This window comes from Dicentrarchus labrax, unplaced genomic scaffold, assembly GCF_905237075.1.
Source record: "Dicentrarchus labrax unplaced genomic scaffold, dlabrax2021, whole genome shotgun sequence".
Classification (NCBI taxonomy): Eukaryota; Metazoa; Chordata; class Actinopteri; family Moronidae; genus Dicentrarchus; species Dicentrarchus labrax.
Window position 1 is genome coordinate 17503932 of NW_026136721.1, and position 19496 is coordinate 17523427.

Here is a 19496-nt window from a genome sequence, read left to right on the forward strand (position 1 = left end):
TATCCCAAAGTGTTGGTGTATATTTCTAAAATGAAGCACTGCACAGCTGATAAAGTTTACCTTCAGTCACTTCATTATGTGGAGTGGTGGGGAGCTCACACAGACAAAAAGGCACACACACACACACACACACACACACACACACACACACTTGCAAGCACTGCGGAGGTGAGGGGTTCCATAGTGTCAATAACTTAACTCTGTTCCACAGCAAACGTAACAAAATTGCTTCACAAACATGAATATGTATGCACACACACACACACACACACACACACAAACATACGCACAGTCTAAATACTGTAAGTTAACCTTTAGAAGGCCAACAGTAGCCCGCTAGCTATTAGACCTTTAAACAATGGTACTTGAGCAGCACACATACACACACAAACACAGACGCATGCACACACATAAAAACAAGAAATGTTCCAAAGTAGGACTCTTGTTCTTTGTTTTTCTCATACACACAAGCACACACACACACACACACACACACACACACACACACACACACACACACACACACACACACACACACACACACACTACTGAGTAATGGAAGTGGCCTTTCTGCAAGGAACAGCTAATTACCTGTAAAATGGACTGATGTGGACAAAAAAGGTGACTGACTACTGAAATTGGCAACTTAGCTTGAGTACTGTATGCTCATGCTCCAGGCTGTGTGTGCGTGTGTGTGTGTGTGTGTGTGTGTGTGTGTGTGTGTGTGTGTGTGTGTGTGTGTGTGTGTGTGTGTGTGTGTGTGTGTACAGTACAGCACAGTTGTAGAGTCATTTGGCTTCCTGGAGGCTTTGTTATTAATGTGGTGTCACCCTCTGTAAACTTATTACATCAAAGCCTATCTGCCATGGTTTTAAAAATGGAGTGAACACACGTGCAGATGTTTGGGAAGGCTCCTCTATAACAGGAATAGAGTCTGTTTGGCCCAGAGTGAGGTGCCCACTTTTCAATTTGTGCAGCTGTTACATTGGCAGCTTCAACAAACTTAACTGTCACCAAGATATAATATATTTCACACTGCAGCACATTAAGTCATCAGTTCAGGCATGGTTTATGCTTGTGCTTGTAACATGGTAAAACTGAACTGGTGCCTGCAAATACACAGATGAGGAATTGTGCTTGCCTGAAGGTTAGAGAGGCAGGCTTGGGACTGGCTGGCTTAAATGAATGAGTAATGTTCTCCCATCCCTCAGCAGCTACTGTTGAAGTGCCCTTGGAAGAGGCACTGAACCCCCAATTGCTCCAATTGAGCTGCTCAGTGGCCAGAAATGCAAAACTGTGGCTGCACTGGGTGGTTACCAAATGGGGTTGTGTTAAAGAGTGCAACCAGGGTGGAAAGCAGCCACCATGCAAATGCTGGTTCATTCTGGCTGAGGCTTGTACCATAAGTTGGTTTACTTTGCCAGCCACTTTGGCAGGTAACTAACCATTATTTGGAGGTTCTGCTCTATTCTGAAAATCTAGTTGGCTTGTGAATTAGTGAAACTGTCTGATAAATATGTCTAGACTAGTAGTCACATAATGAGCTAGCCAACCACAATACAGGTCTTACTCTACTTTTAGGTCTTTCATTTTAGTTGGATAGTGCCTTATATGTTGTGAGATTTTTGCCAGTCACAGAGACCATTTTTTTGTGTCTTGCAATGACATGATGAAGTATAAATTTCTTCTCTTTGATCTCACATTGTTACATCAGGGTTAAATTATAATTTTGATCTAGCACTACCAAAAATTAAATTAATTCTTTGCATTTCCAAGACCTGTTCTTGTTACAAGTTGAGAGCGTCTGATCTAGAGGGTCAAATTCAATCTGACTGCCTTTATTATACTGCATATAATTTATGGTGCAGCTATTACTAAAGATCAATAGCACTTAAACTGCTCCATTGATATTGAAACCTGCACTGATTTACAAGCAGATAGGTCTTTGGTCAAATCCAGACACACACATACAAACAAACAAACACACATATACCACTTGTATATTTGATATAATGCAGTGACTTCCCAAAGTCCCAATGTTGTCCTTGCTCGCTTTTCATTTCCTGTGATTGCTCTTTAAGGGCACACACACTTGTGCGCACGCACGCACACACACACACACACACACACACACACACACACACACACACACACACACACACACACACACACACACACACTTGACTGAAATCTGGCTTTTCATTAGATTGGATTGCTTTGTGTGTGTCTGTTTGTCTCCAGTTTACTTTCAAAGTTTGAAAGGCCAGCTGGCCAGCAAACCTGTATACAAACACACACACACATACACACACACACACACACACACACACACACACACACACACACACACACACACACACACATACACATACACACACATACACACACATACACGTACACAAACTCAGTGCTGCTATACTTGAGAGGACACTGTATTGATTTACATTAATTGCCAAATATATAAGTATGGTGGGTTGGTCCACACAAGTATATAAACATGCCCATATCCATATGAACAAACACACACACACACACACACACACACACACATTTGTGACCTTAACTACAAAAAGAACACACAGCAGGAGTGTGTGTGTGTGTGTGTGTGTGTGTGTGTGTGTGTGTGTTAGTGAGTGTGTGTGTACGTCTGAGTGCCAACTACCAATGCACTAGGACTCAGGGATTGTCAGCACTGCCAAGGATATGACACCAGCTCTGCAGAAAACAACCAGCAGATGGATAGATGGACTGGTGGAAGTGGATGCAAATCCTTTAAACTCTACGGGCAGAGTGATGGACTAACACACCAGGGTTGGCGTTTGATTGGTGGCCACCCAATGCCGTCACATAGGGGGTTAAAGTTGGTTCTTCGGGACTCACAGTGGGAGATTATTGTTGCTGTTCTGATTGGGGTATCATGACACAGGAGTCTGGAAAATAGGTCCCTATGCAGTTAGCTACAATAGCTAATCCAGAGGGCTAATTTCTGCATCTATTTTCAGTTGTACTCAGAGACAAGGGTTGGAAATAGTTCATGTAAAAGTTTTTGGACTTTTGAACTATTTAAGAGACTTGTGCTTCTTGCCTCAAACTGTGGCATTTCCCGAATCTCTGCAACGGAGGTGGTGAGTTCAAAGTTAGCATTACATGTAGGGGCCCCAGTTAAGAGAACAGGAACCCAGGTTAAAAAATACCATCCCTTAACATATTAACTTGGAGTTTTATGGCTTTCTAAGAGTGTAGTTTTGGGAGCGATACTGAACATCAGAGGTATTTCATCCTAGCTAGCAAAACTACTATATACAGTGTTCTGTGTTATTTTTAAATGTTTAACCTGCCAAGGCTCTTTGAATTAAACCATAGAAGTATAAATAGCTTTCAAATATGACACGTGTGGATAACTCAGCTTTCATTTTTTTTAAAAACAAGTCAGGCAGAGCCTCATTTTAAGTTCACAATACATTATTCATGGGCAGATAAGCTGTGTTGCACTAAATGTAAGATATTTACTCTCTGTATACTCCCATTTCTGTTGGTGTAAAAACACAGTATGTTACAATAACAATTTCAATTAGCTGAAAGATATCAAATAAATGCCACCAACAGGTTGTATTAACGTGATATCAAAAAGAAGCCCATACATGTGTATTGCTGCAACAGTCGCACAGTTCTGTAGGTCAAGTTCACTGGCTAACAGTTAAGGTCACTTTTAAATCAGAATGTCAATTTCCATCTTTGGCATCTACAACCAGCCAGCTAAGTCAAAGTCAATTTGGAGCGCTGCATCAGCGCACTATCGAGGTCCCTTCCTCAGAAATTTGATCACATAAAATGCTACTTGAAATGTCAAACCCCTGGGGAATATCATCGATTTGCTGATTTATCCAATCACTTGTTATCAGAAACCACAGCAGCACATAGAAAATGGACATTTCCACCTACAATTTCTGTCTGTATTACATTCCATGATGAAAATTAGGCAGTATGCATGTGGCATTTAATGTCTGTGGTAACACTGAACTGCCTGAACTTTCTGGCTTATTATTGCTAATGGCTTCACTCAAATACTTCCACAATCTGAACAGTGAGCTTGTATTTCCCGCTGTAGGGATGCATAGTTTTGTTATTGGAAAACATTTTAATCATGTCACTTAAGTTTTGGATGGCTTCAAGTGAAATATACACACACCTCTGTGCATAGATCTATACATGAACATCATTTGCCCTACCTAGATTATAGGTGAAACTGAAGTTGACAGACCTATGTTAATTTTACCTACTCATCTCCCCATTGACATGACATCCACATGATGCTGGCCATATGGACAAAAACACACACACACACACACACACACACACACACACACACACACACACACACACACTGGATTACATCTGGGTGCAGGGAGGAGGGGGGCAAAACTATATTCCGGAAAGAGAGAGCGCGCGAGGAAGCAGCGACCCATATCCCCCACAGTCACACACACACACACACACACACACACACACGCACACACACTCAGGAATACGCACACACACATGCACAGACACTGAGGAATACGCACACAGGCACGTAGCCTTCACACAGGTCGAATATGAATTTAGGAATCATGCATACTCCACTCTTTAGGCAGATCATTCACATTAAACTGAACTGGTGAATTAACATGAAGTGAGAGTAATTCAAGAAGAAAGTGACAAACGTCACCATCTCTCCCCTCACTCTCTGCTCTCCTCTTAAACCCTTGCACGGACCCTCCGCACAAAGATGCCGCCCAGTCGGACAAATCCGTCCCGTCTATCGAGCGTCCCACCGCCGCCCACAGCAGCTCTCTGCAACAACTCTGTGCAAACAAAGCAGATTGAAATTCACCCCACGCGCCCAATACTGACATACACACTCCCCCTCTCTTTATTCCCTGACCAACATAGAAAGAGTGTGAATTTGTGCGCGTGTGTGTGTGTGTGAGGGAGAGAGAGAGAGCCAGAGCAGGAGAGATGTGCTCCAGGATAGTGTTGCAACAACCTAAAGCTGGGTACTCCGACAGTGGCAAACCCCCCCATTCGTTTATTGCACCTCAAGACGTATTCAGCACCCAGCTGACCCCCTGGCATCCTAAAGCCATTGGGTCACCCCAGCCCAATCAGCCACCAAGTCACCCAGTCATTCGACCTGTCACACAAAGCATAGCAGCTTTACCCTTCAGCACCAGTCACTCTGCTGCGGATTAATCCAGCCAGTCGCCCAGTGATAACAGTCATCCGACCAGCCTCCCATACCAGTCACCAAACAGGCCACCCAGTCATCTGTTCACCCACTGTACCGCGGGCGATCGCAACTCTCTTGCCGGCGAGCAAGTGCGCGCCGCCCGGCTGCGAGCGTCTTACCTTGAGCGCTTCTATATCCAAAGCCGTCGACCGGTCCATGATAGAGAAGTGGAGTAGGCTACTGCAAATCAGTCACGAAAATAGAAGTCCCACAGGCGGAGATGAGGAGGGGGAAAGAGACTACAAACGGAGACCAAAAAAAGTTGGAATGCTCTCTAGAGTCCCAAACTCTGGTGCAACATCCCCTGGATTATTGTTAGGAGTAGGTTATTAATATTCCACCACGGCGACGGATTTTCTCAGTTTCATCGCTCCCTGTGGGTCGCTTGGTAAAATCAGGACTCCATACCGTGGAAGTCCCCCCCCCACCTCCGGTCCCCGGTTCGTCCGTACAGGGGACGATGAGAATATGGAAAATGTAGACAGAGATAGAATAGAATTAAACGTGCGTAATGTTTCAAGCTGCGGCTTTTGCGCACTTGACGATCCCGTACGTCTTTTTTTGGTGTTGTTTTTTTGTTACATCTGAGTAAGAAATATTCCCCCCCCCCACTGCAGGAATGAAGCCGAGATTCAGACTCTCCTGCCAGTCGTGCAGCGGATGAATGCCGTTATATCCCGTTGAATCCGAGGGAAATGTGAGTGTGATGTTGTGTCTGCTCGTGCAGTGGTCGGCAACTGGAGAGAGAAGGAGACCGGATCAGACAGATGATATTCTGCCTTGCCTGGGCGACTTCCATGCGGCAAACCGCCAGAGATATCAGCTCTCCCTGAAAGAAAAGGGAAAGACAGAGAGAGAGAGAGAGGAGGGGGGGTCAGCGAGAGAGAGAGAGAGACCTGGTGGGAGAAATGCTGAAGAGGAGATGAGGAGAGCTGCGAGAGTTGAGACGAGAGGAGAGAAGGAAGGAAGGTTTATGCTGTATATTATTCCAATGACTGACGCACCGGTGTGTGTGTGTGTGTGTGTGTGTGTGTGTGTGTGTGTGTGTGTGTGTGTGTGTGTGTGTGTGTGTGTGTGTGTGTGTGTGTGTGTGTGTGTGTGTGTGTTTGTGTGTGACAGAGAAAGAGCGAGAGGGAGGGAGAGGAGAGGTGAAGGCTCGTTCTAATCAAGTAGATGAATCGAAAATGCTGCTTTGCCACTGAAGACAAGAAAGAGATTTAAATGCAGAGGCTGTTGGAAAGCTGTTGCAGAAAGTCTGGGGTTGCTGCCTCTGTGTGTGTGTGTGTGTGTGTGTGTGTGTGTGTGTGTGTGTGTGTGTGTGTGTGTGTGTGCAAACAGAAAGCAGACGCATTAAACTGATTCAGTATGTCTCTGTACGAATATTAACAGAACTATAATCATACTGTGACTGTAGGGACAGAAAAATCAATGTATTTGAATAGGCTGACAAAAACTAACATTCCTTCTTCCTGTCTTTCTTTCTTTCTTTCTTTCTTTCTTTCTTTCTTTCTTTCTTTCTGTCTTTCTTTCTTTGTTATGGTGCAAATTGTACTCATCCTTCTCCTGCATAATAAGGTGTCGCCGCCTGCCGACCACCATGGCTTTTTATTATCTGTCACACACCTTTTGAATAAGGAGAAGAGCAGAGCAGTGGAGAGCAGTGGAGAGCAGAGGAGAGGAGAGCAGAGGAGAGGAGAGGAGAGGAGTGGTGACAAATCAAGCAGTGGAGAGAAGAGAAGGAAAAGAGAGGAGTGGGAGGAAAGAGGATGGGAGGGGGTATGGTGACAAAAGGAGGAGAGGAGAGAAGACAAATGGAGGAGCGGAGATCAGTGGAGAGGAGAGAAGAAAAGGGGGAGAGGAGAGGCAAGGAGGAGAGGAGGTGGGGTGGCAAAAAGAGGGGAGGACAGGAGACAAATGGAGGCGAGGTTGGGAGAAAAAGAGGGAAAAGGAGAGGAGGTGGGGTGACAAAAAGACGAGAGGAGAGACAAAGTAAGGTGACAAAAGGAGGAGAGGAGGGAAATATTGTTAGTGTCCATCTCTGCAATGTCATTCTCTGTTAGAAGCAAGTTCTGAACCACGATCTATTATTATCTCAGTTTATGGCAGATTGTTCTCTTCAAGGTCTGCGGTACACACCTCAGAATCAGAATCAGGTTTATTGCCAGGATGTTTTCACATACGAGGAATTTGCCTTGGCACATTGGTGCATAAGAATCACAATCAAGCGTAGAAAAATCTAAATAAAGATAAGAAATAGGAGACAATAAAAAGGAGCTGCTATATTCAAATATAAAGTGTGAGAGAATATGTACAAAATGGTACTTAAATGAGTAAATAACTGTACAGAAACAAATGTACCTATAATATATTTTCTGATAACATGTCACACAATTCAGAATATTGTGCAAAAAAAAAAAACTTGTTCAAGTTCATCTTCTTTTTTTGTAAATGTTGGAGGGCATATTTTCATTGTCTTCCAATCAAGACAGAATATGAGGATTTTATTTTCATTTATTTATTTAATTTTCACAAACTGCGGCATCCAATGTACTCAAAGACATTTTTACTACTACCCTCCTAACCTACTGTATAGTATTGGATATGATGACTGCAGGCAAGACAGGTAGGATATGCTGAATAATGTTCTCTCATAGACTCAGACCTCCTCTGCCAGCCAAGCAGAAAACACCTTTCTATGCTGTAACAAGAAGGGATATGATTATCACTTCACCCAATCATATTCTGCAGTGGATTTAAACCCCCGACAATTATTATCCATTTTCTAATTTATCAATAATCTGTAAGTCTGCAAAGCTCAGCTGTTGTGTGTTCAGCTGCATCGCAAGGTAGCTTTTATTTCCAAAAACAATTTATACGGTGAAATGTTTCTCAGATGTATAGGCTTAATGTATATAGAGCAGGATTTCCCAAAAACTAATGAATGTATGTCAGTGAATTTGATGGAATCTGAATTTGGAACCAAATATACAATATCAGAACATTTCTTTAGTTTCAACATTACTTTGTTGACCCCCCCTTCATGCTTAGTTGCATAAAGATTTCCGCTGCAACTTCAAAGCCTCAATTTCAAGTCCTTTCCACTTTATACTGTTGTGACCTCCTATAGGCGTCAAGTGCAAGAGGCTTGTGTTCAATTTAATAAATTTGAGAGTATGCACACGCATGCATTCACACATTTGTGCTGTACAGAGTTCAGATGAACATGCACTCACACACATTCACACGCACACACACGCACACACAGCTATAGGCCTATTGAATAGCAGAACACAGAGGAACATTTGTTGAGGGAGTCGGTCAGAGATAACGAACATCATATTAATGAATGCCTCACTCATTCTCTCTGCTCCTCCCTCTCTGTTTGTCTCTCTCCTTTGCTGCCTTTCTTTCCTTTGCTCCCTCAATGCACGCCGCTTTCTCGCCCCCCCTCTTCATCCCTCTCACTGTCTCTCTGTTGCTACTTTGCATCCAATCCCTCTCTACCCCAACACCTTTCTTGTCTCTCTCTCTCTCTCTCTCTCTCTCTCTCTCTCTCTCTCTCTCTCTCTCTCTCTCCCTCCCTCCCTTTCTCTTTCTTGCTCTCTCTCTGTTTCTCTTTTGATGTTGCACTCTCTCAACCCCTCTCTCGCTTGCGCTTATTTGCTATTTTCTGCTCCTCTGTAACTCGGGGACCCCCACCACCTCCAGCTCCACCTCCCCACCACCACCTCTCTTTCTTTTCTATAAACTTTGTGCTGTCGGGCAATTAATCATTTTTCCGAGGACTCTTTTTTTTTTTTTTTTTTACAAGGGAGCAGCTGATATCAGATACGGGCACCCAGTCCTGTGCCAGCTGGAAATGACATCACCCATCTCTCCCCTCCTTCTCTCTCACTCTCTCGCTCTCTCTCCTTCTGCCTCAAATCCTCCCCTTGCTTTGCCCCTGTATTTTAAAACACCATAAACAGTTTTTCTCTCCTTCCATACGGTCTCTCATTTACTTGGCTTTATATCTCTGCTGCTGGCCCAGAAATGCAAATGTGGAGAATCCCTCTGACTTACTTCAGTGACTTTATTGCCACAGCTCAATCAAAAACAAAGATAGCTATAAGCACTATACTAAATGTCATTTCCCTTACAAAAATGCTTATGAATTTATCACATGTGAAACATCATTACCCATTGGATATTTTTCAGAAGTTTTCACATTTCCCAATTGGTCTTCTTTTCCTACGTATCTCTCCTTATTCCTTTAATGACATCATACTCAAGTCTCCATCCTGATTAATTTTACCTGCCCCACTGCTCTAAAGAACCATGATGCAGCTGTGCAGTGGCAGCGACTGACTTTAACAGGCTTCTCTGTCTCTCTCTCCATCCCTCTGCTCTCTCCCTCTTACAACGCTCTCCTAGGCTGTGATCAGATAGGCGCTCTATTCTTCTGCTCTAATGCAAAGTGCAGCTGTTTGCTTTGCTAGCTGCGGAGAGAGAGAGCGAGCCAAAGTCTATGGGAGGGTCACGTTATTATTGTTGCCATGCAGCACAAAGTTTGACAGCAAGTTACTGGTTAGATGTGGTTAACCAGGGTGGTTAGGGAGGGGGAGGGGGGAGCATCTGAAAATGGAAAGGAGAAAGTTTGCGATTGCTTTACTTGCTATTTAAGATGGATAAAGGGACATGGAGGGAGTTCCAGGTTTCCATTGTAAACTAAAGGATTGTTTAATTGTTATTGTGCATTTGTAAGGGATAGGATATTTGGGAGGGGGGAATAAATATACATACATATCTCTATTACAGCAAAATTATTATAGCAGTTATACTTCTGAAACTATTTGTGATTAGTTGATTTACAGAAAAAGAGTTTGCAAAATTAAAAAAAAATCTTTTTTTAATACATTAAAAAATGTAATGTTTTAAGTAAAATTGTAAAAACAGTCTCCATCTTTTTTGAATGTGAATATTTTCTGGTTTATTAGTCCTCCATGTTCATTTGGGTTTTAGAAAATGGCGTTTTAAATTATTTTCTTATTTAGACCAATATCTTCTCAGTTAACTGAAAAAAAAATAATCTGCAGATTAATCAATAATGTTTCTTGCACAGATCAATAATGAGATAATTTTTTTTATCAGTATTGTTAGTTGTAGCCTGAATAGCTATCCCTAAGACAAAAAGTTTACCAGATGCAGTCTGCCTTATGTGGCCTTTACATTAAAAAGTTCAGGAACTGCAGTTTCATGTAATAACCATGCAAGGCAATTCCAAGGGAATCATTTGACAAATTCTGCAACCAAGCCCATCAAGTCTGGGATTGTTTCCATGATTGAGCTGCTATAGAGGGAATGAACTGTGGTTTAACAAGACTGCAACACGTAGTGATTGTTTCACGGTGCATTGGCTTTAATATTCCAACATGCATTTCATTTCAGCAGTGTACGTGTGTGCGTGTTTGAAATAGACTTCCTTCTTTCATTCACATCATAAATATGCACTTCATTCATCCTTTGGTAATTTATGATATTTTTCAATCATTCATTCATTTATTGATGTGTTCATATGTTTACTTGTCATTCAGTTTCACTTCAAAAGTATCGCTCCCACTAACATTCAGCAGAAGATTCTTGAGCATCAGTTTTTTCCAGCAGGTCATTAGACCTTGCACAAGCCACTTACACATCTATTACTGGGCCATTAACACCCCAACCCCCACCCCTTTGCCAGAGGGATCCATTCCCACCGCCAGTTTTTGCTGTGACATATCAGCATACATATTGCAATCTGCCACGATATCTACCTCAATGTCCCATTACATTGATTGTGTAATCCAAGTTTAGGCAATTGCATAATAGCCTACATGTATTGGTGTGTTTCCTGCAATATTTTGTATCCTTTTGCATTCTTGTATTGTATTGCAAAACAATGCATTTCTAAATTGTGCTTCTGCATGCTGAATCACAAGTTCCTATGGAAATTAATCATTGACAAATAAGAATGAAAGAAAATGCCCCTTTTGGTTTGTATTTTTATTATTTAAGATGAACAGGTCCAACACTATTTACCTCCTGAAAGTAGTATTATGAGGCTAAGTGCTGAATTGAGTCAATACAGTACCACCTGAGTAAGCATGCAATCTAAAAGACAGACAGAAAGCCTTTTTGCACTATAGAGAGAGAGTGAATGCAGCAAAGTAAACTGGATTAGCTACTTCCTCTCCCTTGCCTGTGGGTCAGAGCCAAAAAGTAAGAAACCCAAGTAGAAACTTATGTGTAATGCAATCCAGTACAATATCCTTTACAGGCCTAATGTTTTTTGTTTTTTTGTTTTTTTTTGTTGCTGAGAGTGTGTTCAGGTAATGAAGCTGTTGCATTGACTGCATTAAGGTATAGCATCTGCATAAATCAATTACAGAATTTAAAAAAATAAACATAGTCACCACTTCTGTAAAAGTTTTACATAGCTAGTGTACTGCATTATATTAGTTACTAAGTGCTCAGGTGTAATATCCTAGGGAGACATGTCACTCCCATTGATTTCACATAAATCATATGTCCCCCTCAATTAAGTCTATCCAGTGTCTGCCACATTCTCGCCACTCCCAGAACATATGAGAGAGAGAAATTCTGCAGTCCTTGGGTCAGATGTTCATCCACACTTTTGATAAATAAAGCTCAGGGTAAGTTCAAGCAGGAAGACCTTCTCATTCAGCCTCATTCATTCACAGTTCTCTCACGCTCCTCTAATCAGCTATGGGCGGTTACTGTTTCAGTTAATCCAATCAGATTTAGCCACAATCTACTCCAGCCAATCATGCTACTGCCATCAAACTTTAAATCTGTGCTCCTCTCTGCTGCTTTCAGCTGTAATTACAGTGTGAACTGATTGCAACCCTCCTCCACCCCATTCACCTACAGTTCATCATATCCAGTGCCCAGGTTGAGCTCATCAGAAGTCCACTCCTCATCACATCCAGATCTTCAGCATTCTCTTCATTCCTTCATAACCACCACCACCACCAGTGTCTAGACTCCATCGGGGGTTTCCTATACTAATCACGGCTTCAGCGACCCCTTCAAATATGATGGTGTCTGATCGGCAAAGACTTTTCACATTTCTCATATTCATTGTGCACAAATAAATATATTTGTTCATTCAAAAATTAAGTCTTTACTGATTGAAATAGTACCCCAAACTGCAGACCAGTAACTTAATAAGGGCGAGTAAGTGTTCTGAGACCGAAACACATCCCCAACGGAAAAATAACAAACTGAAGAACTAAATTTAAAAAATGGCAGCATGTAGATTAAAATAATATTGATAATCTTGTACAGGGACTTCTGACTTCCAATGAACATTCATATAACTACATGTCTGACAGTGGATATGGTTTGGAGAGCCCTATAAGCTTGATTAAAGGAACAGTGTGTAGAATATTTTGCCATCTAGCATTGAGACTGTAACTAACTGAACACCTGTGTTTGACAACCTGGGACTGAAAAGTGTGTAGGAGAACCTATGGTGGCTGTGAAACTCGCAAAAAAACGTGAAAGGCCCTATCTAGAGCCACTGTTTGGTTTGTCTGTTCTGGGCTACTGTAGAAATATGGTGGTTCAACATGGTGGACTCCAGGGAAGGTGACCTGATTTTAGAAATAGTGAGGTCCTGAATGAAAAAATACTAACAAACACAGTGTGAACCATGCGTGTGTATCACTTTTGAAGTTGGTTATAACAGACAGCGTGACTGCAGTAAGGTAGGCTGACTGTTTATTCAATTCAGGTAACAACAACAACAACAACAATTCCTATACTCTAATATACACTAATGCAAAAATACATTTGAATATTATATTTTATTTCTACCAAGAGATCCAAATTACTGTTGAGGTTGTGACAAATAACCTTTTCAGTGATTTCCATTGCTTTTTTGTCTTTTTTTGGTTTGTCTTATCATCACAAATAGCATGACTCAAAATTGTTGCTTGCATGTCCATTTCTCAATCCACTGCTTGGGTGTCAGGCTGTCACCTTAAGTGCCAAACTATGTAATACTATAATAGTGTATTACAATTGAATAACCTATTGGTACCGCCTTCATAATATATAATAACAATGCTCCCAGTACATGCCCCTCCAAAGTTAAAATGAAAAGTATGTCGTCCAGATGTGAATATATAGCAGTGTGTAAGTAAAGTCAGTCTAAAAAACTACAAAACCCAGAGGCTTCCGCGCTTCAAATCTCTTACCGTTGATTGGTCAACTCACAATCCAATCCCTCGGCTGAGACGTGTCGCGCAGTCAGAGCATCCTTCCGTCATGGCGTCTGTTTGGGCTAAATCCTTCGCTCACCTGCCGGTCCTGTCTGTTTTCTTCTTCCTGCTGCTATGTCTGCCGCCCGGGGGTGGGCAAAAGAAGAAGGAGGTAACGTTTAAACCGCTTAAATGTATTTTGAAGCGAATATTGTTGTGTTGTTTAATGAAATGAGCGTGCAAGTTGAATCTGCCGGTGTGTGTGTGAAGCTCGTGAAGATTAGTCAGAATAGACCGGAAGTGTGTCGGAGAGCCGCTCTGGTTTTGGTCTTTGGGGAACAATAAACGCGACTTGTATCATTTAAATGCAAGATACATTGCTTACAAGTTGTGTTTTTCTACGTATTGTGGTTGAATGTTTCCTCTATGACTAAACGTTCCTCTCTTTGTGCATAATATGACAAGCGCGCATGCATGGGTAGGAATTACAGGCTAGCTGATGTTGCTAAGCTAATATGTATTCTAATGTTAAAATATTCTGGCCTCGGAGCATTATTAAAATATCCTGCGTGTTTACAATGACAATCCTTGAGTGAGATACTTGAGATTATCTTCACCAACGTTAGTCCACAGCATTTTTGACAATAGGAATATTATTTTGAAAATCCTACGTGCAGGAAGTGCTGTGGTTTACTTGACGGTAGCTTAACAGTGACGTTAGACGATGCTGACAGAAAATCTCCCAATAAGCACAATAGATTGATGTATAGATAGTTGCATTAGGTTGTTGCAGTCCTCCGGAACAGCCTTTAAATACTGCTGGTTTTCGTGTACGTGACTTCTGTGTGGTTGATTCATTGGAGTGACAGCAGGTCGGTTCCAGCTAAAACGGAAGTGAGCAGGAAAGGCTTGTGGCTTGTTTGCTCTATCTGTCATTCACTGGCCTGAAGGGGCTGTTTGCTATCATACTGTGTCCTTTCACCTGTGTGATGAATCGACTATATAAACGACTATTATACATGCTGCTGGTTGTAGGGATGCACGGTATTGTCCAGCTCATTTTGCCTAAGTGCTAATGCATGCACATGTTTTTTCAACCTAATTGCAGAGAATGTCAGGTCTCTCATGCATTGAAATTAGGTTATTGTTATGCCTACACTTATTGTGATGGCCTACTTGCAGATACAGACGTAACATGTACACATTCAAATTCATCCCACAGGCTTTGTAGAGGATTTCCCTGAGACAATCCGACAACAACCAGGGCAGATTTGACCTATTTTAAGTAAATAAATGTCATCTCTGTCCACCGGGATCATGTGAAAATAAAACTGTACAGCAATTAAAGCGAACTGAAAGGACATTGTTAGGCATAGTGTACTCTCTTTTTAAGGATGCTCCGATTTAGGGTTTTTTAACTGACGCTGAGCAGTCATTGCAAATCGAGAAACCTAAAAAAGATGTCCATACTGCAGACATGCTTGTCCCTCTGGTGACATCATCTCTGGCTCGCACTGGGTAACACAGCATCAAGCATTTAGCCTAGTTAACGGTATAATTCAAGTGTCATCGGCCTGTCATACGGAAAGAAATGCCAATGTTTCCTTTTAGAGCCTTTATCGGCGGATACCGATGAAGTGCTGATATCACTGTGCATTCCCAGCTATTTGCTAATGATAGTAATGGCACACGCATATACTGTACTGGTAATAGGTTTGCTTCTAGCTGTTTTACAGCAACAAGAGTGTATAGTTTTTGTGTGGGAGGCCTAAGAAAGAATTAAATCTGTAACCCCAACAAGAACAGGAGTAATCTCTGTGATTATTACTCTCATATGTTTATGTGGTTATGCATGCTGTGATCTTTAAAACAATTTAAATCAAAGCCACTACATACTATTCATATGGTAGTACTAATTGAATGTGACCCCTGCTTTTTGTTAGATATTTTTTCTTAAGTAATTTTATTTATTTATTTTTTTTACTATATCTTACCTAGAACTATGACAATGACTATTCATTTTTGACCTTGTGAATGGTAGTTTGACAAAATAATATTAACTTGAGATCCACTTATGAGCTTTTCTGGAGCTTTCAACCATCTCACGTAGACTGATATTAGTTTGTCAAACTGTATTATTCATGGCTCCAGTCCAATTTCACAGTCTGTCTCACCTGCGGAGCAGTTGTCTCACACAGGAAAGTGTGCAAGTCGAGTCTCAAGTTTTTTTCCCCTGTGACTTAGAAAAACTCAGATTTTCACACAGTCAAAAGCAGTCATCATAGTTTGGTAATAAAGTCCTAACACGCTGTGGGAAACCCTGGCATGGCTCGTGACAGCACTGTTGGCAAGGTTTCAGACTGAAAACAACCCTGTAGTAAAGCAGTGCAGGAGGCTGTGGCGGTGGGGACATGTTGTTTTGTTAACTGTCCAGGACGACCAGTTAAAGTAACAGATTAGTGCACTGAAAGGCTCATCGGATGCCAAAACATGCAACAGTTTGTAATACTCACTGACACGATTTTGCAACGCAAGCGCAATTTTGGCTGCAATAATTTTATCTTTCATCGCAGTGATCATGAGATAAACAGCAGAAATACAGCATTCATGTCCTAACGTTGATCAATGTAACAATCAGTGCATATGAATAGCCAACGCGGTGCCTTTCAGGAGGATGTTCTGTGCCCTCTGTGTTGCAGGGCTGGAGTCTGTCTCAAAAATGATGACGTAGTGTATATCTTGTTATAGACCAAGGACTTAAGCAAGTGACAGTGCTGTTGTAACATTACTGCCGCACCACCTCATCTGCACCTTTCTTCTCAGCTGACTTAGCATATGAATGGAGAATTGAATGAGTGGACAAAGGCGGAATGAATAAATGAAGGAATGCATGGGCAAATACATGACAGGTGAACAAATATTGGAATTAATGAAAAAAAAGAATATGAGTGGAAGAATTAACTGATGAATAGACAGATTAATCACTGATAAAAAAAGCATTTGAATGAGAGGAAGAAAGAAAAACTGAGACCGACATATTTACTCTCCTTCCTGTAAAACCTTTTTTTTTTTTTTTTTCTTTTTTCTTTACCACATATATGTACATATGCCTTTTTTTTTTTTCAAATTAGGTACATGTTGTTACATTTGGGTGCTTGCCGATAATGTGTACCGATCTGAGTACTTTATAATACCATTACAGTTCTAACAATGACTTTGAAAACGTGTTTTATTTTCATCATGTCCCTCACTTGTGTAAAGGAGCTATTTTTCACCCGTCCTCTTGACAATTTGCCGGAGCTTAGTTTGCAGTCTGCTCCACTTTTGTCATCCTCATTTATCCTAAAATATCTCTAAACTGCTGGCATTGCTTCTCCTCCGCCTACCTGCTCAACTAACGAGAGGTTAACATTATGTTGCTGTAAGGTCGTATCGGGTGCGGTGGTATCGGAGTAGTTTTATGATTTTATGAGCACAGTATCGGACCCAACTCTCAAATCCTTTTATACATTTATTTCTTGCAAATTAAAATACAAAAATCTGAGGGAAGCAGATACAGGTAATGGCCATTATATTTACGAGGTTAATGCAGTATGCATATATAAACTTGATGACTTCATTACTTTACAAATCTTGGACAGTACTTTTTGTGTATATTTTGACACTGAAAAGCAGTATTTAATTCATTTTGAAGAGATTTGTCTATCAAGGCTTTGAGGGGCAAATACTATAGTAAGCTGTAGACAAATAAAAACCAAGCTGTAATATCTTCAGCAGTTTAAAACGTCCAATTTACAGTCATTAATGAATGCTGTCTTAAATGACTGTCTTTACCCAGGGACAGTCTGCTGACATCAGTGCTTATTTTCAGCAATACCTTGCTTCACATTCACAAAATTACACCAGGGAGCTGCCCATTATAGCCACAGTGTGCTGTTAGGCACTGACCGGCTCAAGGACACCTCTACATTATCTAATGAGTGACAGAAAGAGCATTTCTCAATCACTTACCCAGCTGAAATGTATCCAGCTATTATTAGTTTGCTTCTTGGTCTTTGACATTGCCACTATCTATAAACCTTTAAATATTTTGTCCACCAGCATTTAACTTTGGTCCCACCCTGTCTGGAAGATCTAAATGTGACTCTGTAACAGCAGACGGGAGCTAGACACACATACTTACACTAGCACACACACACACACACACACACACACACACACACACACACACACACACACACACACACACACACACAGACGCAGACAGACATACTTCCAATGAGCCACAGGAGAGATATTGAAGGGTTATAATGTGAGAAATGTTCTTTCCCAGTTGCCTGCCTGGGGCCATGGCAGAGGAGGTGGAGGAGGCAGAGGAAGATCTTATTTAGCTGGAAATGGACAAAATGGTGAAGCAGCATTTTGTATTCATCTCACCAACTTCTGCTGTCCCTCACTGCCCTTTGTCTTGCCCTGGCCACTACAAACTTTGGGGATGGGTAGGGAAATAAAGTTAATTAAGTCATTAAACATTCAAACGTTAAAAAGTGTGTTTATTACGTTGATATTTAAATCTTCAGTATTCAAAGCATTGTTTATTTGTTCGTTTGTCCTCGTCTTGTTTCCTCTCCTTGGTTCTCTAGTAACTCATTATAGTCAGAATGACAGCTACGTGGCAGACTAGATCATGTTTAGTCTTTTCTGTTGCATTTTTAGTCAGTCCAGTCTACCTTTACAGTGTAGAGAGAGGGCGAGAAAAGGAAAGGGCTGAGAGAGAGAAAGAGCTGAGAGACTCTTGACATAACAATATTGGCATCAGGCTTTAGTTTTGGATGTAATGTAGGAATTGCTGTTATTTGGCATTTGGATTTACTTCTGTTGACTTCCTTTATAAAGCTACTGATCGTCTAGCAGATATGAGCCTAACTGTGTTTTTATCTACTCCCATTATCTACACTTTTCGGAGCAGAATTTAATACCAACTTCTGTCAAGCAAGGAGTTGGCCCTTGGTGGCTAATTTAACATTGTCAGCATTTGCTTCACAGTAAAAGCCTTCCAGTAATATAGGGGTTACAAATGCTTTCATAAACCTTTCTCTTGTTGTGCAATAGAAATTGACTCCATAATGTTGATTCACAGTTGCTGTGTTATACACCAAACTCAAATGAGGACAAAACTGAAAATGAAATCTAACAAAGACATGAGGAGGCACTACCATGAGAGTTCTACAGGAAGGAGCAGGAGGAAGTTGTTTGAATTTGCATCAAAGGTCCAGTGTGTAACATTTAGGATGATCTAGTGAACAGGAATGGAATTTAATATGCATAACTGTATTCATTGGTGTACAATCACCTGTATATAGGAATCGTTGTGTTTTTGTTAGATTGAGCCTTTTAGATCTGCAGATGCCATGGGTTACCTTCCTTCCACAAACACTGGCTCTAGATAGGGGCGTTTGTCTTTTCTTGTTGCGTTTCGTGAGCACCGTAGTTTCTCCCTCGTCCTCGGAAGGGCAGGGTGAGGTGAGGGAATTGCAATCTGGAACTACATCGCTAGATGCCACTTAATCATACACACTAGACCTTTAACAGTGAGAGGAAGGAATGGCCAGATCACGTACAATCCCCGTTTAGCAACAGGTAAAATCAAACACTATCATTGTAACACATTGTAATTATGTGGGGTGGGACTCTTTTTAACCCCTTGTGTTAAGCATACATTTGACTTCCTTTAAATATCTCCTCTTCTTGTTTGCATGAATTTACATCTTTGGCTAATAATTTGACTGACAGTAGAGTTCAGTTGAGGTTGAGCACAGTCACACTTTGGCTCTGCTAAGAGGGCCGAGTGGGTCTTCTTGGTGATCTTGCTTCATGAGTTTGCTGTGAAATTTCAGATCGGCACAGTACAGCACAACACTTTGCAGCAAAAGTGTGCTGTAAGTATTGTGCCGATGGAAAATGGTATTACTGTCAGAGCCGAA

At 41.4% G+C, this 19496-nt stretch overlaps 2 protein-coding genes and 1 long non-coding RNA gene across 3 annotated transcripts in view; 2 read left to right on the forward strand and 1 right to left on the reverse strand.

Moving 5' to 3' along the window:
- Positions 1-6137, reverse strand: part of LOC127355122 (zeta-sarcoglycan) — a 337940-nt gene extending 331803 nt beyond the window's left edge. The window contains exon 1 of the mRNA XM_051385619.1: positions 5389-6137. Coding sequence (XP_051241579.1) covers positions 5389-5427 — 39 coding nt within the window. The 5' untranslated portion in view covers positions 5428-6137. The remainder of the gene's footprint in view (positions 1-5388) is intronic.
- LOC127355131 (uncharacterized) overlaps positions 1-19496 on the forward strand; it is a 468532-nt gene that overhangs the window by 300970 nt on the left and 148066 nt on the right. The window lies entirely within an intron of this gene.
- tusc3 (tumor suppressor candidate 3) overlaps positions 13525-19496 on the forward strand; it is a 74381-nt gene continuing 68409 nt past the window's right edge. The window contains exon 1 of the mRNA XM_051385617.1: positions 13525-13684. Within this exon, the coding sequence (XP_051241577.1) occupies positions 13580-13684 (105 nt within the window). The 5' untranslated portion in view covers positions 13525-13579. The remainder of the gene's footprint in view (positions 13685-19496) is intronic.